This window comes from Tripterygium wilfordii, chromosome 21, assembly GCF_013401445.1.
Source record: "Tripterygium wilfordii isolate XIE 37 chromosome 21, ASM1340144v1, whole genome shotgun sequence".
NCBI lineage: Eukaryota > Viridiplantae > Streptophyta > Magnoliopsida > Celastrales > Celastraceae > Tripterygium > Tripterygium wilfordii.
The window spans coordinates 7,018,499-7,041,884 of record NC_052252.1 but is presented as its reverse complement, the minus strand read 5'-3'; the positions used below and the strand labels follow the sequence as shown (position 1 = coordinate 7,041,884).

General features: G+C 36.9%; 3 protein-coding genes across 4 annotated transcripts; 1 reads left to right on the top strand and 2 right to left on the bottom strand.

Annotated features, from left to right (window-relative positions):
• Positions 1-2,712: 2,712 nt before the first annotated feature.
• On the bottom strand, positions 2,713-6,411 carry LOC119989347 (serine/threonine/tyrosine-protein kinase HT1-like). Of its 2 annotated transcripts, XM_038834798.1 has the most exons (4): positions 6,283-6,411; positions 4,736-5,934; positions 4,008-4,463; positions 2,713-3,307 (listed from the first exon to the last, which is right to left on the bottom strand). In XM_038834798.1, exons 2-4 carry the CDS (start codon positions 5,513-5,515, stop codon positions 3,035-3,037), a joined length of 1,509 nt encoding a protein of 502 aa, XP_038690726.1. In that variant the 5' UTR covers positions 5,516-5,934; positions 6,283-6,411; the 3' UTR covers positions 2,713-3,034. The 2 variants fall into 2 exon arrangements, with proteins under 2 accessions (XP_038690726.1, XP_038690725.1); XM_038834797.1 differs by lacking the exon at positions 6,283-6,411 and having other exon boundaries at positions 4,736-6,102.
• Positions 6,412-8,017: 1,606 nt separating this feature from the next.
• On the bottom strand, positions 8,018-9,172 carry LOC119989746. Its single transcript, XM_038835431.1, has 2 exons — positions 8,850-9,172; positions 8,018-8,755 (listed from the first exon to the last, which is right to left on the bottom strand). The coding sequence occupies exons 1-2, from the start codon at positions 9,099-9,101 to the stop codon at positions 8,099-8,101; spliced, it is 909 nt and encodes a 302-aa protein (XP_038691359.1). The 5' UTR covers positions 9,102-9,172; the 3' UTR covers positions 8,018-8,098.
• A 7,599-nt stretch (positions 9,173-16,771) lies between these two features.
• LOC119989463 lies at positions 16,772-23,365 on the top strand. The gene is made up of 9 exons (XM_038834998.1): positions 16,772-17,822; positions 18,387-18,656; positions 18,925-19,138; positions 19,352-19,461; positions 19,567-19,766; positions 19,950-20,053; positions 22,205-22,392; positions 22,502-22,701; positions 22,826-23,365. The coding sequence occupies exons 1-9, from the start codon at positions 17,576-17,578 to the stop codon at positions 23,054-23,056; spliced, it is 1,764 nt and encodes a 587-aa protein (XP_038690926.1). The 5' UTR covers positions 16,772-17,575; the 3' UTR covers positions 23,057-23,365.
• Positions 23,366-23,386: the final 21 nt, after the last annotated feature.

Sequence of the window (23,386 nt, the reverse complement as noted above, 5' to 3'; positions counted from 1 at the left end):
AATGCTCCATTTGAGAACAATTTCATATTTTTTTCCTAGCTTTTTCCATTCTTGCCCCATGTATATTAATGATTTACCACATATACCCTTGTATGATCTAAATGTACAAAATCGAGTCTCACCTCCGCTAACCGTCTTGCTCGTACTGCAATATGTTCCACGTATGTGTGAATAGTGTTATTAATAAAATCATTCTCATTTAATTAATAAATAATGTATTAATTAAATTTAATTATCCTGATAATTTATTAATTATTTTATAATTTATTATTATCTTCAATTAATTTAAATATATTTATTTATTTTATAAAATTTGTATGTTTGGATACGGCTATACAACTAAAATGTATGTTACCCTCGCACGTAATTTAACCAATATGTTACACAACACAAATGTTAACAGTAAAAGTTCAACCAAACACCTATCCAGCATTCAAGCAGTATATCTGATACTAAAATTGTCCAGCATTTCTGCTACCACCATTTATGCTGGCATATCTGCTACTTTACAAATGCTCTACCAAACTAGCCCTTAATATTTAAACAAACCAAAAGTTAAATTTCACTTGTTGTAACATGGACTTCAAGAAAAAAAAAAAAAAAAAAGCCCAACCCAATATAGGGTGTGTTTGGCAAGCATTTTTTGGTAACATTTAGGCTATTTGATAATATAAATGCTACTTGCTTGCCAAACAACCATTTAGGTGGTAGCATTCCAGGGACAATTTTATGACAATTTTATAACCATTTTGAAATTGTGGTCAATTGGACAATTTTCACACAATTCGACTTTTCTTTCCCATAATATCCTTACATTTTTGTTGCCATGACCATATTATTCTCTCAAATTTAGGGCTCCACTATTTAATATATGAAATTGTTAATTCTAATTATTTATATTAGTTTAAATTATTTATTAATTTAGCAAATTATTTATTATTTACTTCAATATTTATTTACATATCTTACAACTTAAATACATAATACCCCTGTAAATAATTTGTCACTACAATTTCAACAACTTTATGCTACCACCATAATTGCAACCAAACACTATTAACTTTTCAGAAACCATATAATCTATCACCATATATACTATCACAATATATATTACCATATATGCTACTCCCAAAATTGTTTACCAAACGAACCCATAGCCTGAAAGATGGAAAATTTTAGTCACACCTCGAATTTTACTAATCACACCCCAATTTATGTTGATTTTGTATTTTTTTTAGACATGAGTTCTTCCCAGCCCACCCCCTTCAACCCTAAAACAGTCTGATGAGTTTATTTTCATTAAAGAATTTACAAGAGAGATACAAGGATACATATAGAACTATTGCTAACGGCTACAATTTAAAAGGCCTGACTAACATGACTGAAACAGGATTGACACCTCAGATCAATTCAGTAACCGTTGGAGATAATTTTAACATATACATGTGATGGGCTTTGTTTAACTAAAGAGTAATTGGATTTAATAATAGATGGGCTCCTGGGCTGCTGATGGACCTTAGTAACTGTCACCTTCTTTAAACCTCCCTCTCTCTCACATACATGGGGGCTTGAAAGCTCCAACGAACTTCTTGTTCACTAGGCAAAGAAACCAACAAAAGATTTACTTACTTGTTACCAAGCAGCCCCTGAACAATGGTAGCTTCTTCTTCATGAATAAAGTGTCTACGCTTTATGTTCAACGAAGCCTACAACTCTTCCACATCGCAGAAGACCTGTTCATCAAAAATCATGATTAATGTCAAAGAGTTGCGGCATTCGAAGCCACAGCTCGACTGGGAAATCGAAGCCCAATCGCAGCAATGAAGAAAGTAGAAAACAGTACCATGATCTTCTTGTTATACTCGAATACAGAACTCGTGCTCTCAAGCATGAAAAGTATTTGGAAATTAGAGAGTGAGTCGAACTTCTCAATTTCAACAGGTTTCCCTAACCTCCGTGAGAATGAAAAGTGAAGTCAAGTTCAGAATTTCTGAGAAAGATTGAAGACTCATAGCCATTTAGGTTTGAGGTGTATTTCAAAGCTGTTTGAGATTTTGGTTATTTTAATGTGATTAGTAATATCAAAAAAAATTACGGGTGTGGTTAATAAGGGGTGTAGTTTGAAATTGTCGAGATATGACTAAAGTTACCCGTAAAAGATTAGGATTCAAATGCGTGGACCAAAACGAAACCCAGCCCAAATAATTTTGGATTTTGGTGTTCAACAGTATTGTAATTATAACAAAGACGAAAAAGAAGAACAGAAGAAAGAAACGTCAAAAAACTATAGATGAGAGATGCCTACAAAGATAACCATCCAATAACATCAAGTACAGTACATTTTCTAAGGTCGCAGTCCTTACATTGAATCTTGCACAGCTTTTGGGGCTTCAACCTAATAATCACGGAACAGCAAAAACAGTTCAACCTTCCCTCAAGAGTGTCTTTCGTGTTGTTTTCTCTCTCAAAACAAATGCATAGGATAAGTACTAAATGCATAAGCGTATACAAATTCAATGAATGAAACAAACCCAACAAATATCCCCAACATTGAAAGATAATTGAACACAAGCTCCGAACAAAAACACACAGTGCATCTCAAGAATGAATGACTCATTGATTTTGAATTGTTCTCATGGATTTCACAAGGAGAAAGGCACTAACCATCTTCCCAAGCACACAGAATTTTTTTCCCCTTGAGAAAGTAAAAGATTCCGAAAGATACGGATGGTATAATGGATTATCTATCATGATCATCGCAAAATATTACAAGGAGAGTCATATCACATTCATAGCCTTTCAAAAAATTGCTATGTCTTTCCCCCAATATTTATAAAATACCCTAAAACGAAGACCAAATTCAGCATATGTATATTTGCAAACTAGAGACACTCGCGGCTCATCCCAGCCAGTCTATCAATTCTGTCTCACATGAATGTGACATAGCAGAACACAAATTAGATCGGCTCAGAGAGCAAACCTTTTTAATTACATTGGACCTGGTCTGCTACAAAAGAAAGGTCACCAGAAAGATTCATACAAATTTAGGTTTAGGCATGGGTGTAATACTAGGATGTGCGGGACCAAGCTTTTGAATCCAATGAAGCAGCCCCTTCTTGTGATCTTGGCAAGTTGGGTTTTGTACCAAATCCAGGGTTCCATCATGAGCAAGTGAAAACTCAAATTGCTCCAGTACCCTGACAATCTGCCAGAACTCGGGCCTTTTCTCTGGATTCAATGACCAGCATTGCTCAATTAGCGCTCGCAAGGCCAGCGGACAGTCGCCTGGAATGATAGGTCTCAAATTCTGGAAAACATGAGGCACAATTTTTGAAGTTAGAACTATGAATCCACCAGATGAATCTCACAAGAGAGGGAATAAGACAAGACAAGAATTTGTTTTTTTTTTCTAAAAGAAATGATTTCAGGATATAGAAAATCAGAATCCCACATACTTTACGAATCAGTCTTGTAAAATGCAATCAATTTAACTATCCAGCTCCCAGCTGATTATACCAATCAGTGGTGGTAATACAGAATGCCGACAGACTGGCCGAGATGACAAAAACTTGCAGCAAGAAAACACCATTTATGAAATGTCCTATTGTCAAGCAATTAAAACAGAACACACCAGAGCATGATGGTAAAGTATTCAAGCCTAATGTGTCGAAGGATGCTGGTTCCAAGCCATAAGCTTACTAGCATAAAACAGAAATTGGGCATTACTGATATCTGGTCTGTTTTCTTATTATTCAATTTGAGAAATTTAAACAACTCCTTACAAATCCCCACAAAAAGTGAGCGTCAGAGGGGAGGACGCGAGGGCTCATACATAATAAATCCAATCTGCAACTCAAACAGAAGCACGCACAAAATAAAAAAATCCAAAAACAAAAAATAGATATAACAAATAGAAGATGCAATGTTAAAAAACTGGATATATGATCACGATTGTAATCCAGGTAAAGGCAATGGGCATTAGCAAGAGACGAGAAATGAGGAAATACCTTATTCACAACTGCAAAAGCAGCTTGGATGGGATTCATGTCCTCATAAGGTATAGTTCCTGCCACCATTTCCCATAAGATAAGTCCAAAACTGTACACGTCAACCTTCCGACCATAGGGCTTCTTTTTTATCATCTCTGGTGCCATCCATCGATAGGTCCCTGGGTCTTCGGCCAATGAATAACAAGATGCCTCCTCACAAGCTATACCAAAATCAGCAATTTTTAGGTTGAAATCTTGATCAATGAGAACATTCTCAGGTTTCAGGTCCCGGTGGATGACACCTTGAGAGTGAATGTAATCCATTCCTCGAACAATGTCCAAAGCAATAGCTATCAACTTCTCCAAGGGAATCAACTTATGCTCAAGCTTGTGTAGGTATGATCTCAAGGAACCCTCTGATAAATACTCCGTAATAACACAATAAACTGGAGGCTTTCTGCATGCTGCTACAAACTGCATTACCAAATCAAAACACATGAGAAACAATTCATGGCAGCAGCCTCAAGAAATATATCATCTACAACAGTTTTGACCATAATCAGGATTCACATCTAAATGACAACACACAGCTATGAATATTGGCGAAGGGGAATACACCAACTAATATCTCCAATGGTTTCATTGAATGGACCACAAGTTGTTTGATAAAGGCTTGATAAGGATGATATAGAGATGGAAATCAAGTAATCAACTTTGAAATGGCAACAATAGGAAAGTTTGATAACCTTTATCACATTTTTATGATGAAGATGTGATAGAGAAGTGACTTCTCTATTGAATTGATTCTCCAATCGGGTTGCCAAGGTTCCATTTTCATCATCATCATCAGGTATCCGAATAATCTTAACTGCAACAGGCTCATCATTATATATCCCATGATAAAGCCTACTGTGTGCTCCATGAGCAAACCTAAGCCCAAGAAATAGCTTGGACAAATCAACAGTCCATTCATCTGCCGTCTCCACTGCAGTAACCCTGCCACCACCATTATCAAAATACTTCGTCCACGAAGACTCCTTCTTGCTCTTCCATTTGTCATGTCCTTTCAGGGAAGCCAAGTGCCTGAGTGGACTTGTATTTGAGGATTGCAAGGAATTGGTTGACTTTGATTCCTCGGCGTCTTTATGGAAAATCTTGCTCATAATTCCTCTATCGTTTGAATATTTTCTACTAAGATGAGGAGTCGAGAATCGTTTTCTATCAGACCTTGCTTCCTTGAACTCATCAGAGAGAGAAGCTCGCGGGTTAGGAGAAAAAGATCTCTGCTTATTGGTAAGAGGATGTCGCCGAGCTTGTAAATTACTGGGAACACGCAGATGTTCTTGTGGTTGTTGATTCTGACTGGACGAAGCTGCTCCGGCGCCTGGTCTTGATTTCAAGCCATATTCCCTCTCTGACCGGACATCGAAAGAAGGGAGAGCAAGCAGTCTTGAAGAATCCAGTCGATGGCAAACTGTGTGAGAGAACTTTGTCCTTCTTAACCAAGAATTAGCTTCTTCCTCCATAGCTGAAATCCCAGTAATCCAAACACTTGGAAAAACCTAAAAGACTTTAAACCCAAACAGATTCTGCTTAATCTTTATCTCCTTCTCGTTGTGGGAGATTGAGGTAGAAGGAGGTTTGAAATCAAAAACGAAATCCTGAAATAATCCTAAATAATTTACAGAGCTCAAGAAACCGAATTTCCCCAAACCCATTAACCATAAATCGTTAGAAACTCAAATCTCGACTTCCATACAATAAAAAACCACTCAAATTCGTGATGACCCATCATCAAAAAATCCATCAGAACAAACAGCTTAAGAAACCCATCAATACATAGCCTCCTCTTAATCCATTAAAAGCAACCTAACCCTTTGCCCCCCAGAAGAAAAGACCGACCCTTTTTGTGTCTTCAAAGTCAAATACCACCTTCCCCAGAATCCTGGAAAATCCCACATTAATGAATAACTATTAAACTCAAAATGAAAACTTATTAAGAAAAAGAATACCCCATTAATTAAAAATAAAAGAAATGCTATCATTACGAACCCGCCTGATGCACAAAAGAAACCTAATCATTTGTGTCAATACTATGTCAAACATACATTATTCATATAGCAAGATAATAAATACCCAGATACAAACACAGGGCAAAATATATACCCGAAAAAACAAAATCAAATTCTTGGTTGAAATTCGTGGTTTAAGAAAGAAAGAAAGAACCTGTACGGCTTTACTCGAGATAGAAGCACAAAAAGAAATCACGAGATCGAATTTAGGAAATACGAACCGTATACGGAGAAGCGTAGATTCCCGGTGGACCCGAGATTTTTGGGGAAGGAGGGAGGGACCAGGTGGAGGTGTGCGGTGCGGTGGTGTAGTGGTGGTAGGTGGGGACCATTAAGGTGCAAAAGTCAAGAAAAGACAGAACAATTTTGTTATTGGTAGAATTTATATAATTAATAGGAATCCAAGTGTCGACATCGAAAAGAATACAGTGTAGCTAGTTTAGATGGTACGGTTAGCACGGACACCACTTTTGTGCTGTGTGCGCGGGCCTGCTCTGCTCATGTTCATGAACAATGGCTGTTCACATACCACGTCTGTAGCATTACTTTAACAAATCTTGAGCAAGTTAATTTATTAGTGAAGGAATATCCGAGGCTTGTCAGCAGTAGGCATAGCACGTCAAATCCACACCGATTGTGTAATAACAAGCCATGGTAACTAACGCTTAATATTCGGGCTGGGCCTAATTGGCTAAGTTCAAACCACGATTCATGGTTAGAGGAGCGCCCATGAGTTGAGCCCGTAGCCTCACTTGATTTTGGCTTTCGATGCCTTCTGTTTTTTAATTGAAGTAATCGATCAAATCAATCATTTTTTTTTCAAATCAATAATCCATGTGTGGTCTCGTACCCTATGGTGTGGAACTTGAACCCTAGTGACAAGAAGTGCAAGAATCTTTACCACTAGGACACACCATTATTGGTGGTCAATCAAATCAATCCTACAATCAAACAATTATAAAAACATACTTATTGATGACATCAAAAATAATATTGATAGTACTCGACGAATCAATTAGTCAGACTAATTCCTTCCTTCTTTATCGGTTGCATTTCTTCTTGCTCCCTTATCGGCTGCATTTCTTCTTGCACAGGGAACGAACAAACGTAAGCTACAGTAGGGCCCTTAGGATGTGCTTAAAGGACCTCTCCGATGCTCAAGTTAGTACGATACTAAACTTGAGAGTATGACTCGCTATTTGGAACGATGAGTCGCTATTTGGAACTCTACCTCTTACTCAAGTAAATAGTTCAGGGGTTAGAATCTTTCCTGAGGGTGGAGTTTACCCTTTTATATGAGTTGAAGTGTTTGAGTTGTAGTAGGAGTCGAAATCTCTCTCATTGCTTTTCCAAAGAATTTCTCGAAGGGTAAATCTCATCTGTATTTCTCTCTAAAGGGGAGTTGAACTCTGTTGAGAGTTAGTGTCCTATTGGGACATTAATGTACTGAAGTTGTACTTCACCTCGGTCGGATAGACGTAATGTACGAACTCATCTCAGTCAAGTGTGGGAGCCTACGTACCCGGTACCTCGGTCAGGCTAGATATAATGTACCTAGGTCGGTATTTGAGAAGCTACCTCGGTCAGTGCTAAGGTACCTTCTTACTTATGTCCAATTGGATAAGTTTTGCCTAGCTGGCTTAGAGGTGTCACGTGTCCATGTATGATTGGTGGGATTATTTTGGTATTATCACTTATATTATTGAAAATTGTTCACTTTGCCTTATTTGATTTCCGAGTATACATCGGGTTCGTACGATTTTGTATTTCTTAGGTCTTCCCACTTAATGATACTTTATAGTTGAACTCAATAAATGTCTCTTAGAATCTTAGTACGTGTGATGAGGATACGCATATATACCACACGATTTGGTATTACCAATACCAAGCCGATGTGGCATTCTAGACAATGAACGCCATTTATAGTCATCAGCCGTGAAGAAATTAAGGAGGAGCTAGATGAAAAGCAAGACAGTGTTATTATTTACAGGGTTATAACCAGGGAAAGAAAAGCAACGAGATTCAAGCTATTCAATGTCACAAAACAGCAACGGCTGGACAACCCATATTAGCCAACGTATCCAGCAAATCTACCGTCAGCATTGATGCCTTCGGCTTCTGTAATCGGCCAGTTCCATATCCCATCGACGACTGCTGCATAGACTGACTGATCCGCTCACATGTTTTGAGCCACTTAGCTTGCATGTACTTGTGTTTTCTCCATGGCCCCATATGCATTTTCTTGTCCTTCATGCATTTCTTTGCACCCAAACACAATATCTTGATTACATTCTTCAATCTCTCAATTTTCCCTACAAATACTTCCGGTAATCGCCGGACTAATCGATTGTAATCTTCGCTTGCTCGCGCCATCTCAAATTCTGCCCGGAAATTTAATTCAATGATCACCCTCACTTCCCCTCTATTAGTGCTTGAATTGTCCATCACGTCTATAAATGTATGCTCCCCTGAAGGGATATCCGGAGAGCTTCTCCACTTGGACCTACAAATGGCACTATTGAACCCGGAATTTTGGAGGCGGGCGGAGACTTCTCTCATGAGACAATTCCGGCAGCCGCCCACCATAGGCCTTCCACAGGCACAGATCTTCCCTGACATTTGTATTTCCTTCAATGCTTCCTTGGTTACATTTCTAATTTTTGATTCAAGAGAGCTCGTTCTGCATAAGGTGGCCTGGAGAGACCAAAACATAACATGAACATCTGAACTTCAATGCCTATCCAATCATATGAATTGTATGTATGCATATGTATATGTATATGTATACCTGAAGAAGCTGCTCCTGATTGGACCAGAAACTCTTGTCCTCTTCAACACTGGAATTGTTTTCATTCTCTGCATCTTCATCAGGAAATGGATCACTTTCTTGGCTATCAAATCTACTCTCTTGCAATCTCTCATCATCCTCATCAAGAAACCCAAACACCATATCCGAAAAACTCGAATCAAACTCAAATTCACGACTATCTTTAGTCAAATTTTGGGGAATGATTGGGATTTTTGTTTCTGGTCTACCCATCTCTCTGTTTTAGAGCTTTTACGTAATTAATAATTAAACAAAACAAAAGTGTTTTTGTTCTGTTTTGGATAAATCAACTAATTAAGACTCGCCCTTTATAAAACAAAAGTTTAGGCTGACGTGGGACCCAGCTGGGCCAGGGCGGAAGTGCGGAACATGGAGGAACGAGTCGCCGCACACATGTGAGCTGTCTTGTTGTCTACTTGGCATGATCTAATTGGGCAACCTTCATCGGAGCAAGTGTGATCCGAATGCTTGGCTAACCAGACAGCAAGGATCCACGTCATCTAGAGATGATAAAATATAATAACTTGAAACATTTTGGTGGATAGGCATCAAACATATCACGATCTCTTGAATCGTAATAAGGGACCGAAATAGATGGGGGCTTTGATGCGATGTGACGTGTCGATATGCTGGACGTCGATCGAAGGAGTTTTATCTAGTACCACGCAGGATCTACGTGTTGGTCTACTTAGGGCAAATGCAATGGGAATGAATTTGCTGGGCCAACATTTTTGTTGGCCCGGTCCCACCTCTATTACACAAAAAGTCAAGTCAAACACGTATTCTAATACAGCCACATCAGCAAAACACAAATTTCTATACACTTTTTCTTCCCACACACTTTCTCTTTCCATCCAACCCAACAACATTTCATTCCTTCATATTATCCACAACAAAACTACACCAAAACATCAAATATCAATACATCCACATCAGCAAAACACTTATCCCAATACAGCCACATAAGCAAAACCCATTTTACAATACAGTCACATCAACAAAAGACAACATCTTTGTTGGCCCAATACCACTTCACCATTGCATTTGCCCTTAGTTTGGAAGAGTTTAAAGGATTTGATGGTTTATAGAAAAGAATGTGGATAAAACGCGGCATCCAGGGGAGTGAGAGCGCTATTTTTTGGCATCTGTGACAAGATTCCGCTGCATAATTCTGGAGAGAGAATACATAATTGAGGGTAATTTAGTCATTTACTCTGACGATGATTTTTTTTTTTGAATACGAATACAAATACAAATACAATATACGACACACCACCAGATCAAGCCTATGAAAGTACAGGTGTCAACAAGCCCCACGCAGAAAACACAAATCAAACCTACGCTGGGACAAACTATCAAGCCCACACAGAGGTAGACTAAGCCCACACATATCTACAGCTTGTAAGGTCTATCCATCTCGTTTCAAACCTTATCTCATTTCGATTCAAGAGATAGATGACTAGTCACATCTCATTACATTGATAAGGGACGGATCCTTTCAAACGTTATCTTATTTTGATTCAAGAGATAAACAATTAAACACATCTCATTGCACGAATCAGGGGCATTCGTAACGATTTAGGGACGGTAAAGACCAAGAAGTGAATTATTTATCACCAACATTTTTAATACGGCTAGATTCAATTTTCTGGTCTCTATGAAAGGTAAAAAGAAGAAAGAAGATTAATTAAGATGAATGCATGTTAGGTTAGGTAAAAACGACCATCAACTCGAAAAAGCAGTCGTCTATATATGTAAACCTATCTCATTCATCTTGTCTTCTTGTCTTGGAGGATCTTATTCATAAAGGTCAAAAAAAAAAAAAAAGGAAAAGAAAAAGACCTAACTTGAAGTTTACAGAAGACTAACTAGCAAGCTACAATCCAAGATTTGCAGACCATAATGATTCACTCTTATCTCTGGTCACTTATAATGCCATAGATATCATCATTTAGTTATTTACAGGTGACTCCTAATTAAAAGGCAATTCTCTTGGCGTGATATTGTAGGGTGTTAGTTGTGTCTGTGTGTGTGAAAAAATAACGTGATCTTATTGAAATCTTGCCTTCTTTTATCTCTACATGTGTTGACAGAGAGTTCTAAAAAATATCACACGTACTCCCATGTCCAACCCACTCTCTCAATTACTAAATGTAATAATTCCTTCTCTTATAATTTACTCAATCTTTAATTATTACAATTTTATAATATGGAATGATAAAGATCTGAGCCATTAGTATTCCAACTATCCCAACTACTGAGTTGAACCCACAAGATTCAATTGAATTTGTGGGCTCCATGTAACGACCAGTCTTGGAGGGGGTCGCAAGTTTATGAAATTATCCTCCAAAGCTCATTTATTTATTGTAAATCCATCCAACTTCACAATAAAACATTTAATACATAATAAATAATTCTATGAATTAAAACAAGAGGAAATCTTTATTAATCAAATCCTACAATATCCATAAACCACAACTGTATCTATGGGAAAACCGCTCACGTCTAGGGATGCTGACCGTCATCTACATACTCACCTTAAAGGTTATAAGCAAATAATAGAGATTAAGCTAAATAGATCAGTAGGGATATAATACCTGATAAGAACCCGATTATCCATGAAACGGATACCCAAGTGAGTCAACCATAACAATAATCATAAATGATAGAAGAGAATGGTAGAACAAGTTTATAGATATGACAATCAACTCAAGATGTAAGAATGTGCGAGAACAATATGAAATTGATCATGCCACAATCACAACTCATATGGATTTTTTCAAGTCCGATTGGTCAAGTTGATTCTACCACAGCTGAAATCAAGGCGATTAAGATGCTCTTCAAATCTCTGTGGATAATGATTTTGCTGGTAGGGATAATCTCTTAGTGAATCAGACTCCCTAAATGCTATTACATGGTCATCTAAAGATTCCTCTATTCTGAGAGTTCGTGTGTTTTTTTTCCAAGAATGATTAGTAAAGTTATATGGAAATATGTGGAATAAGAAAGGGATGTAAGAATGTGCGGGAACAATATGAAAATGATCATGTCGCAATCACAACTCATATGGATTTTTTCAAGTCCGATTAGTCAAGTTGATTCTACCACTGCTGAAATCAAAGCGATTAAGATGCTCTTCAATCTCTGTGGATAATGACTTTGCTGGTAGGGATAATCTCTTAGTTAATCAGACTCCCTAAATGCTAGTACATGGTCATCTAAAGATTCCTCTATTCTGAGAGTTCGTGTGTTTTTTTCCAAGAATGATTAGTTAAGTTATATGGAATATGTGGAATAAGAAACAATAAGCAACACACAATATTAACGAGGAAACCCTACTGGAAAAAAAAACTCGAGTCTATCAAACGACCAACTTTCCAAACAATACATTATGTGAACAAAGACCACAAAAGTTTTATCCTCACTTGAAAAACACCTTCGTACATCTATGATTCAGTGTAGGTTTCACCAAATACAACAAGTCGATTAGCTGCATGTGCTTTGGCACCTACCAAAGACTTTCGTTGAGATGATGTTGTTTGGTCGTCCACCAACAAGTGTTCCACTCCATCAAAAACTGTCTCACGCCAATATTTCTCATTCAATCAATCTTCACAATAACTTCATAGTGATATATATAAGTCTTCACTTGTTTCAAAAGATATATCCACACAACAATTGTGATATAAACAAAACTTTAATATGATCAACCTTTAAGAGATGTATTTCAATCTGAGTCTTACTCTTTAGGTTTTATCTCCTAATGTTTTATCTTGACCCAAATCCTAAATAAAGTATATCTAACTAAAGACAAATTCTATCTACAGTCCTAATATTATATCTCAATTATACACGAGATAAACACTCTTATCCATATCACAATTAAGCAATAACATGAAGGATGTGTTTGGATCTGAATCAAAATCAAAATCAAAATCAAAATCACGATTGGAGTAGTTTGCCTCAGGTTACATAATAGTGGTGTAAGCTACTGCAGGTTACATCACTGCACAGAGACTAGATTAATCAAGAAATATGATTGTCCACACAACCTGTCATAAACATGTACAATAGAATTAAAAATCTCAACATATTCGTGGAAGGCTTGATCAGGATATGAATGTTATCGTTAATCTTAAGAAAATTTTGCGCCTTTAACAAAGAAGAAATGCAGTTAGTTAGCAATTTAGCATTCAACCATAGCAAAAGCATTTATTAGATTCAAAGTTCTAAAATAGTGATATATAAAATAGTGAAAAATTAATACGTACTCAAAATAATCATGCATAATAAATGTCTAAAAATAATCATGCAAAATTATTAACACGTACTCAAAATAATCATGCATAACACGACACCATATAAGTTTGTCATTTGAACATTTGATATAAATGCAGACTCGGACCATCAAATCAACGCACATAAAATAAAAATTTTCCATGTGATGACAGTGTAAGAGTGAAATGGACATCTCTCATGCATGTCATAGACTCGTTGTGTTGACAATTCATGTTTTCTTTCTTGAGCCCTTCTGTCAAAAAGAGCTAGATTGTGTGGAACCAAGTCAGAGAATGAGAATGTGAAAATTGAGTGCTGACCATCTAAACGAGCTAGATTGTTAGATTTGTGCATCAAGTGAAGCACAAAGTTGCATAAGGACGAGTCATGACGTGGTAGTCTGAGAGACTGAGACCATTGAATATATAAATTTGCTTCCACGCAAGAAAAATTAAGCAGAGAAAAATAAAGTTAATATTGGCCTGCGCTGATCATGGGTCATTGGGTGTGCCGTCTGCATATTGGACTGTGCTGCTAAATATGGGCCTAGGTTGAGACACACGCGTGAGGCGTAGTTGTGTAAATGGACCGAGCTATTCGTGAGCTACTCACAGGCAACCCGTTTAATAAATGAGTCGAGCTGGAGCTTTTATTCGTGAGCTCACGCGCGAGCTGAGCTTAAATCTCTTTTCAAAGTCGTTTATTAAAAGGGCCACCGAAAGCTCGAGGCCTACTTATTTAAAATAAAATATTACTATAAATATATATTAATATAAATAATTTATATATTTTTTCAATATTTGATAGTTGAAATTGACTTACCGTTGTTATTTATGACAATAATGATTATTTTCAAATATTTAAATTTTGAAATAAACAGGCTTTTGTGAGTGAAGCTCGAGTTTTGATATTTCTTAACGAGTCGAGTCCGAACTCAATTTTTCAAGTCCTATAAAACTCGATCTCAGGAAAAATATGGCGAGTCAACCATGAACATATCAAAACTCGGCTCAGCCCATTTACAGCATGCCCAACGATGTTTCGAATCCAAAAATAAAAAATAAAAAAAATTAAAGTATAAACTATAAACTGTCATATTTGTGGAGTGTGGAATGTGAATAGCATCCACAGTTGTGAAGGTCGCAATTCTCGCTTTGTCGAGCCATCAAATTTGGCTGGACAACAAATGAGTCAATTCTGGCGATTTGTAAGGCCAGAATCCGACGGTCATCTGCCTATCTTTGACCAGTAGGTTAGTTTTAATAATGACTTCATTAATTAGATCGATGTATTAGCATCCCGAGAACCGGTACGTTTAGCTGCAGGACAATATTTCAGTTTTTAATGAAGATTATTAACAAAATTTAATAATTTTAAGCACATAAAAATGAACTAAAGACAATAAAGCCCAGGAGGGATTTAAAAATGTATTATTAATTATTGGCTTATGAACTAATTAATTCATAGTCTCTCTCGCTAGAAATCTCTTACCGACTCTCCCTTTCTCAGTTTGTAGTTAAGCTTGTTTACTTTATGTGGATTGGATATCTTCTTTTGTAATTGAGGGGAGGTTGGCCCGGACTATCAATGGGTTGGCCATATAATTATTTTTTTTTTTTTGTATAAAATTAATAGATAACATGTATTATCATGGTGAATGTAATAATATAATTTGTTTTTTGAAAAATTATTTAATTATTAAATAAACATGATAACAAATATGATCCAAATCTTTTATTAGGTAATAAATTTTTTTACTTTTTAAAAATTTTAAAAATAAATTTAAGATCGAACGGTCAAAATTAATTATATTTTTATAAAAAATTGTTAAATACATAGTGCACCGAACCTCCCCTAAACCCCCTTCTTTTGATATTAATAGATTTTTTGCCTTTAAAAAAAGTTTAGTTGGTTGAGGAACAACTAAATGAGGGATTAATAGGTTTCTCTAGAAGTGATGGGAAATGAAAATAACTTCACAACCATAGCTACAGCAATTCAGCAAACTAATGAATGAGAAACCGAAAGAATTAAATTTGATAGACAGGGCACCATCTATATTAATTAATTTAGCTATATATATATATCTAGCTTTATTCCCATTCACCAAAAGTGATTATTTCTATAATTATACTTTCATTTTTTTCCTTTTGATTTCTTGTCATATTGCCATATCAACATTAATGCGAATGCATTTGGCATTAATTCCTATACAAATTAATGTTTGATTTTGCAATTTTTTAAAAAAATAACAATAAGAAAATGTAGTTGGTTGTTTCAAGTTTCTTTTTTTAAGTGAGCCGACATGCATGCATGATCGAATCCATTTGATCTCATCTAATCACCTTTTTTCGAAAAAAAGGAAGATAAGTATCGAAATAACTCATGTACCTTTTAAAAAGGGTTGATCAAGTCTTTCTACTTTGTTTTGAGCTAAACAAGTCTCTGTTCTTTGAAGTTCAATCTCCGTTAGCCCTCATCTACATTGATGTCAAATTTACCTGATGTGGACTCTAATATATTATATGGCTTTGATTTGGCAAAACAAGTATATCTGGTGTAAAATGTGACATGATCAAAAAAAATCAAACATAACTTAAGTTAGAAACCAAACACGCCCTTGTAAAAATCAAAAATTAAAAAACCTTTAATTAAAATTTGAAAAAATCTTAAGTTGTGGAATCTCTTCCTCCTCCTCCCTCCTCTATCATTCCCAAGCCCAAGCTCGTCGAATCAATTGGTAATGAGTTTGTGGTCATGATGTTTTACTTGTCTCTTTGAGTTATTGAGTCATTCACACATAATGGTTCCAACAATCTCCCACATGAATGGATCACACATAAACATTTTCTTTGACTTGGAAAGTTCGAGTGTGTTTGGAAAGAAACACCGCATTAAGATAGATATTTTATTATTTAAGGTCACTTTTCAATAAATAGCCCTCAAATTTTTTTCCCCGAGGGCATTGCCCTTGAACCCCCATCAACCTTTGGCCCCCTCATATAAATTCATGGCTCTATCACTCGCCAAGCCCTCTAATTCATTTTCTAGATTTGTCACTGAGTGCGAGTGGCTTATTTTATTTTGGTGACTAGGAAGGCACCAGCCCCCACCACCACTTGTGAAATACTGACCTAGTTTTAAACATGGGATGACCGCCCAGTGTGCATAGCGGGCCACCAATTTAGTTATGAGTCGAAACCCAATGTGTGGTGAGTAAGACTGGGCCAAGACCCATAATAAGATTCTTCACAAGAAACAGGCCTGTACTATCAACCATCAATCCACGGAACCTAAGAAACCCCAAGAAATTACTTCCCACCAACTCGAACGCTAGACCTGAGAGATCTTTTACTCTAAACCTGATGATATAACCACTAGACTAATGTCAAGTTGTGACGAGGGGCTTATTTAGCCAACCTTCAAAGTACCGGGGCTTCTTTAGCCCGAAACAAAGTAGAGGACTTGATCCCTTTTGAAAAATACAGAGAACATTTTGATCCTTATCCATTAAGACAAAATATGAATGTGATGTTAAATGTTTGAAAATAACAACTCAAAAATCGTGTTTATGTCCAGGCAGAAGTAGCTGTGAACGAAAACAGGCTAATAGCATTAAAACTTTGTTGCCTGATAGTAATATAAAATCAAAACCAAAATCAAGCCACAAGGATCAGAATACAGACAGCAAGTTTTGATCATGACATTATTTCTGCATTATTTGTTTCATTGTAAGTTGTAACATCGTCTGGGTAAGCCATCGGCGTCGATGTTAACATCACGCAAATGGCGCAAGTTAACCCTGTTACAAGGTGTTTTTTTTTTTATTTTTGTTCAGTGTAAAGCTGACTATATAAACACGCGATTAATTTCGGTTTGATGTCAACAAATTTAGCAAAAATAATTATTAACATGGGCTTGTGATCCTCAATTTTGATGTAAGCAAACCCTTGATTTTGTTCAAAAAATTAAAACCCGTCATCCATTCACAAACCCTAGATCATTATTCTCTTCTACAAATTTTGAAAACGCTTTTTTTTTTTCACACCCATTTGTAACTGATATATCTATATATATTAGCGTCCATTTCAAATTTTCAACAGTGAATCGCTACTTGATTTGTGGAAACATATTGCATTGATTTTTCTTCTCGTTTCCGTATTTGCCCAATCTATCTTTCCGTGTTTGCCCAATCTATTTGAAATTCTGATTCAAGGGAGCTTTGATTCAGTGAAATTCAGAGGTGCCCAAGAAGTTGGGGCCAAATCGGTGAATTGGGTGTTCATCCGTTTCTAGTTTTAGCGATTATTTACTGTTGAATTGTTGAATCACTGACTTGCACAAATCAAAGAAACAGGGGGTGTGAATAAGAGGAAGATGAGAGGGGTGCTTTTGATTTTAGGGAGACAATGACTGGAGGGTGGTCGGGGATCCGGTCTGGTAGTTATGGGTCATTGGATAAACAGTTGCAAATCTACGGCAACGGTGTACTACCAGTCCAGACGACAACACGCAGTAAACCTCCAAAAATGCTCAAGGAGAAGGAAAGATTGTTCCATTGGATCTGCAAGTTTGCCGGTCGCAGGAAGGTTGGGATGCTGCTTCTTTGTATAGTCTCGGCCGCAGTTTTTGTCTGGGTTTTGTATGTAGGGAAAGGTTAGTCCGAGTCTTTTCCTCTCTGATTTGATCACTTAATCATCGCTCTAGAATTGAAGTTTTTGTATTTGTTCCTTATGGTGAAATTATAATCCAATTTTGGATGTTGGTTGTTATTTAGATTGATGCTTTTCCTTCTGTCTGGACTGGCGAATGCAAATGTAGTGGTTCCTTTTCGGTTATGTTGTGCTTTTGTGAGATGTGCTGAGAGGCTAGCGCCTTTACTTTGGGGATACTCAGTAGAGTTGATATTATTGAATGATTTGAATTCCTATTTTAACTGGCTTTTCTGCGATATCTTTCAGTTTTATTCAGTTGATAACTTTTTATAGTAGTCATCTCCCTATCAAGTTCAATTCGGAAATGATCTTATTTTGTTGGTGGGCGACCCTTCTGTATTTCTCTTTCTCTTTTATGTGTAATTTTGAGATAATTTATGCATGCCATTCTTCGAATCATATGTTTTCAAAGGCTTCCATGTTACAAGATTTTTTTAAAAAAAAATCTTTTTCAATTGGTGTAATTATAACTATGAAAGAACTAAAATGTTCTTCTTGGTATTAGGTGAAGATTCACAGGATGGTGATCGCATTAATATTGTGCTCAATAATGGCAGTTCGTTTATAACTTATCTCAGTGTTTCACAAACAAACAGAGAGCAAACTAATAGCGTGGACAGCAAAACTTCTATTATCAGAAAAGCCTTTGAAAATTTTGCTTTATCCCCTCCTCCTCCTCAATATTTTATCGGGTACACTCTTCCACAGGGGCATCTATGTAATAATTTTACTGTACCGCCACCTCCAGCAGATAAAAAGAGAACTGGACCACGCCGTAAGTTTTTCTTTACTTTATTTAATTTCTTCTTTTTAAACTGATGATCTCTTACCTTCATAATGTTTTGGTGAGTTTCATGTCCTGTATCTCCTATTTTATTTTTGCTATATACTTGCAACTATTTGTACTGCATTACCAAATGTTAATTTCTACTCCCTACGAACCAATCATAATGCTGTGTCACTGATGTTTGTTTTCCAGAGTACAAAGAAAAAAAGTTGCAATGTCGCTGATATTGCTGTGATTATTGGTTGTTTATTTTCAGCATGTCCTGTATGCTACCTACCTGTGGACGAAGCCATTGCCTTAATGCCAGAGGCTTCATCATTTTCTCCTGTGCTTAAAAATCTTACTTATATCTATGAGGAGAAGTTAAATAGAGAGACAGAATTTGGGGGCTCAGAGTTTGGTGGATATCCTTCTTTGAGCCAAAGAAGTGATTCTTATGATATAAGAGAGTCAATGAGCGTGCACTGTGGGTATGCCCTTTCTTTACCCTAACCCCACCCCACTTTCTCCATCTCTTGTCATCTTTGAATGGAGTTTTTTATTTCTTTTTTCCAATTTTCCGAGTTCACTTTGTTACATATAAAGTATTTACGCTATGGAGCTACACACATGGTACTTTCTTTTTGGCCTTAATTTTATTCCTCATTTTTCTTACTGATATAATGCATGCCTGCATTGATCAGATTTGTCAAAGGAATTAAACCTGGTCACCAGACTGGATTTGACATGGATGATTCTGACCTTCTTGAGATGGAGCAGTGCCGTGGTGTGGTTGTTGCATCGGCAATATTTGGTAGTGCTTCTTGTAATACTCTTATTTTAGATGAACATTCAAATTCTTGAGCTGGCCAGTTACTTCCTCGATAATGGCTTATTGCTTGATTCCTTTCTCTCTCAGGAGCTTTTGATTTGATACAGCAGCCTAGTAATATCAGTGAATATTCCAAGAAGACCGTCTGTTTCTTCATGTTTGTGGATGAAGAAACAGAAGCATATTTGAAGAACAATAGTGGGTTGGACAACAAGAAGAGAGTTGACCTGTGGAGACTTGTTGTTGTTCATAATCTTCCTTACACAGATGGAAGACGCAATGGCAAGGTAGATATTCTACATTAGCTTTCTTTTTATTTTCAGTTTTATCATAGTTTGTTGCACATGTCATTTAACAACTTGCTTGGATATGATTCTAATAGGTTTAGTTATTTGCTTCCCTTTCCAGCTTGAACAATCTTTGAATAGAGATATGACTTTTGACTTTGACTTTGACTATGCCTGCTGCAGATTCCGAAGCTTCTTGTGCATAGGATGTTTCCTAATGCCCGCTATTCCCTATGGATTGATGGAAAACTGGAGCTTGTTGTTGATCCATATCAAATTCTTGAAAGGTACTTCTTATTTCTGGTTATTTTCTTTCCAGTCTGTATATCATTATCATTTGTTCCATTAAATTCATTGACACCTTGATACAAGATGTGATCACCTTTCATTTCTATCACGGGAGTATCTTTTCTGCATCACTAGGTCTTCTTCTAATGGAAGATTTATTAGTTTGTATGTTGTTAATAGTGGAAACTTTAAGACACTGGGTAAGTACGGTTTAAGAAGATAAGACTTGGGGTTTCAGGAAGCGTAATGCCGTAATTAAGTGTTTCTCCTGAAGTCATTTTATAGAATTTTGGTCCTTGATTTGGAGATATGTTAGATACTAGATTTAGGGGTCCATCAAGTGTATGGATGCTCACTATTTCCCATGATCTTTTTTTTAAGTATTACTCTCTTCGCAGCCGGTCCCAAGCCCGAATGAAGGAGGAGGGTTGTAGTAGGTTGGCAGCCAGCGTAAAATTTTGTCAAACACATGAACATGAGTCTGAATGAGAATATCGTTGGGGCATGTGGATTTCCAATGATGTTCTCATAGACTCGTGTAGCCAACCCCAAACTTTTGGGATAAAGGCTCGGATGATGATGATTCATATTCAGTACACCTTGTGGATGTGACTGTAAAATTCTATACATGACTGAATCAGTAAAGTGATGCTAATACTAAAGATTAAAGATTTTGCAGTATGCAAAAAATACTAAAGAAAAACCTATGAACTCTTTAAAAGTTACAAGAACAGCCAAATTTCTTGTTGTACTATCGGCCACTTTCCAGTAAATGTTTTCCTTTGCAACCAGGCCTGGCTTTTACAGGATGTGTTATGGGGGGGGGGGGGACTTGGGATAGATCTGCGTTTAAATCTGCCTTCGGGATTTGATATAAAAATTAGCCCGATTTCCCTAGAACAAAGGTAAATTTATCATTTCACTATGGATTTACACAATAGGCGAACATGTGGCCCAGTGGTAGAGTTGTCAGGGTGCAACCTAGAGGTCACATATTCAACTCTTGGAAATAGTGTCGCCACATATTATGTGAATGTAACGTACATCCTACATGTCCCCGACCCCGTCCATTGCGTGAGCCTTAGATGTAGTTTCTTTTCACATTGATTTTCTTCTCATACAGCATCTTCAAGCAAAGTACGTCGTGATTGGGAATGAACTTCCTGAAGTATGGTTGCCTTGTGCACGATAGTTGTTTAGCTACTCTGGATTTAACTAAAGAGGAGTTAATGGGTCAATGTTTCCATTGAACTTAAAATGTGGGGTACCATTAGATCATCAGAGAATTATGAATGATTCTAAGAATGTCAATTCATTTTCACATATTTCCACCTCTGAATACACATACAACAATTTTGTTGGTCATACAGAACACCAAGTTACATAGATGGAATTTCAGGTTAAAGCACAAGCCATTCCTTGTTTCATTAATTTCAAGCCTAATTTAACCTCCAATGGCCCCTTGTAAGTAAGCATATTGGGCCCTTAATCACATCCTAAACTCCTTTGCATGTGACTACTGATGGCTTTATGAGAACAAATCATGAAAATGAACCAGAAAGACAAGTGGTTAAATTTTGATCTGGAAAAAGCCTCTTGTTTTTTTATGGAGCTGATACAATGAATACTATATTTAAGTTTCTTTATTCAATTGAAGCACATTTAAGGGGAATCTTTTTTAACACGGTCATGTCCTCTTGGTTAATTGACTTCTACACGATGCCTGGATTGGCAAATTCGATTCTAAATGTCGTTCCTCTGTTTATGATAGCACATTTTATAAATTGATGCATGTGTTGTCCATTTTACCATTTACCTTGTACATCGCACGTAAAATCTTAATTGCAGCTTCCATTATATTCATTTTGCTCTTATTTCATGTCATATACACTCAAATTAGGCACTTCCTCTTTTGACCATGTTATTTTTGGATTTTTTCTAATACTGTTAAATGATTTTTATGTTATTTATCTGAACTTGTCAGTTTGGACCTTCTGATTATAGGGCTTGGACCTCATTTACGTTTCATATTCTTTATGAATACAACTTGTGCTTGATGGAGGTGGCCTTTATATGGATGTTTTATTTAGCTCTCTTCGCTGAAAGTGCTGACGGGGGCACCTTATTTGGTTTTTAACCTCACTCTGCAGGTTCCTCTGGAGAAAAAATGCAACTTTTGCGATTTCTAAACATTATAAACGCTTTGATGTGTTTATTGAAGCTGAGGCAAATAAAGCAGCTGCAAAATATGATAATGCTTCTATTGACTTCCAAATTGAGTTTTACAAAAAAGAGGGCTTGACACCTTACTCTGAGTCTAAGTTGCCCATTACTAGTGGTGGGTGTAACATTTTATTGTTGGTTGCAGTGGCTTTTTTCCCCTTTTCTCCTGCGAGAGGAATTGTGTTTTTCCTGATGATAGTAATCTTCTTATGGTGGCTATTCAGATGTTCCTGAGGGATGTATTATAATAAGGGAGCATGTCCCCATCAGCAACCTTTTTACATGTCTTTGGTTCAACGAAGTCGATCGCTTCACTTCCCGAGACCAAATTAGTTTTTCCACTGTGAGGGACAAGATTAGGGCTAAGACTAATTGGACTGTCAATATGTTCTTGGACTGCGAAAGGCGCAACGTTGTCGTTCAGGTAATTATTTACACTTTTCCGGCTATTTTCTTTCTCGTCAAAATTTGTTGTGCAGTTTTGAAATGATAGGGCATGTTAACCTGCATGCTTTCTAACTCTCATCTATTTTTGTTGCCTCCTGCAGAAATACCATAGAGACGTATTAGAACGCCTGAGAGCACCCGCCATTCATCCCTCTCCATTACCACCAGTTTTGGTTAATGCATTGCCAGTGAAATTGTCAGCTGATACTTCCCCCGAAAGGGCTGGACCGCCTCCTCCTCCTGCCCGGAAGCTCCCCAGGCGTGTTAGGGATAGGAAGTCTGGCTCAAGGCGCCACCGAAAAATTGTTGCTGGTGCCACTGATTCCGGTTAAAAAATTTATGAGACCCGGGTATCATTCTTTTTCCTTCCCCTTCTTTTCCAAATTATTCATTGCGGGGACGAAACATACGTGCAAGAAGAGGAGCGTCGGAGTTCTGTTTCTATAGGAACACAATCTCAATTTTTATAAGTTGGGGCATCTGTCAATTATGGTTCAATTTTTTGTTGTATATATTTTCATTCCAATAAACAACACATGGTTTGCCAGAATCCTTATTATGGGGAAAACAAGCCATTGTTGTAGCAACTGTTGTATCCGAACCTCACTTGTCTAATACCTATATTTCAAGTTTAAACATCACTTCTCTCACATCAAATAAAT

Excerpts from the sequence above, each read along its gene's own strand:
- LOC119989746 (XM_038835431.1), bottom strand. The coding sequence starts at position 9,101 with ATGGGTAGACCAGAAACAAAAATCCCAATCATTCCCCAAAATTTGACT. Across the intron at positions 8,756-8,849 it reads ATCAGGAGCAGCTTCTTCAG|GCCACCTTATGCAGAACGAG; the intron begins GTATACATATAC and ends TGGTCTCTCCAG.
- LOC119989463 (XM_038834998.1), top strand. The coding sequence starts at position 17,576 with ATGACTGGAGGGTGGTCGGGGATCCGGTCTGGTAGTTATGGGTCATTG. Across the intron at positions 19,139-19,351 it reads TCAATGAGCGTGCACTGTGG|ATTTGTCAAAGGAATTAAAC; the intron begins GTATGCCCTTTC and ends TGCATTGATCAG. Across the intron at positions 20,054-22,204 it reads CCATATCAAATTCTTGAAAG|GTTCCTCTGGAGAAAAAATG; the intron begins GTACTTCTTATT and ends CTCACTCTGCAG.
- LOC119989347 (XM_038834798.1), bottom strand. The coding sequence starts at position 5,515 with ATGGAGGAAGAAGCTAATTCTTGGTTAAGAAGGACAAAGTTCTCTCAC. Across the intron at positions 4,464-4,735 it reads ATCATAAAAATGTGATAAAG|TTTGTAGCAGCATGCAGAAA; the intron begins GTTATCAAACTT and ends TTGGTAATGCAG. Across the intron at positions 3,308-4,007 it reads CTTTTGCAGTTGTGAATAAG|AATTTGAGACCTATCATTCC; the intron begins GTATTTCCTCAT and ends CATGTTTTCCAG.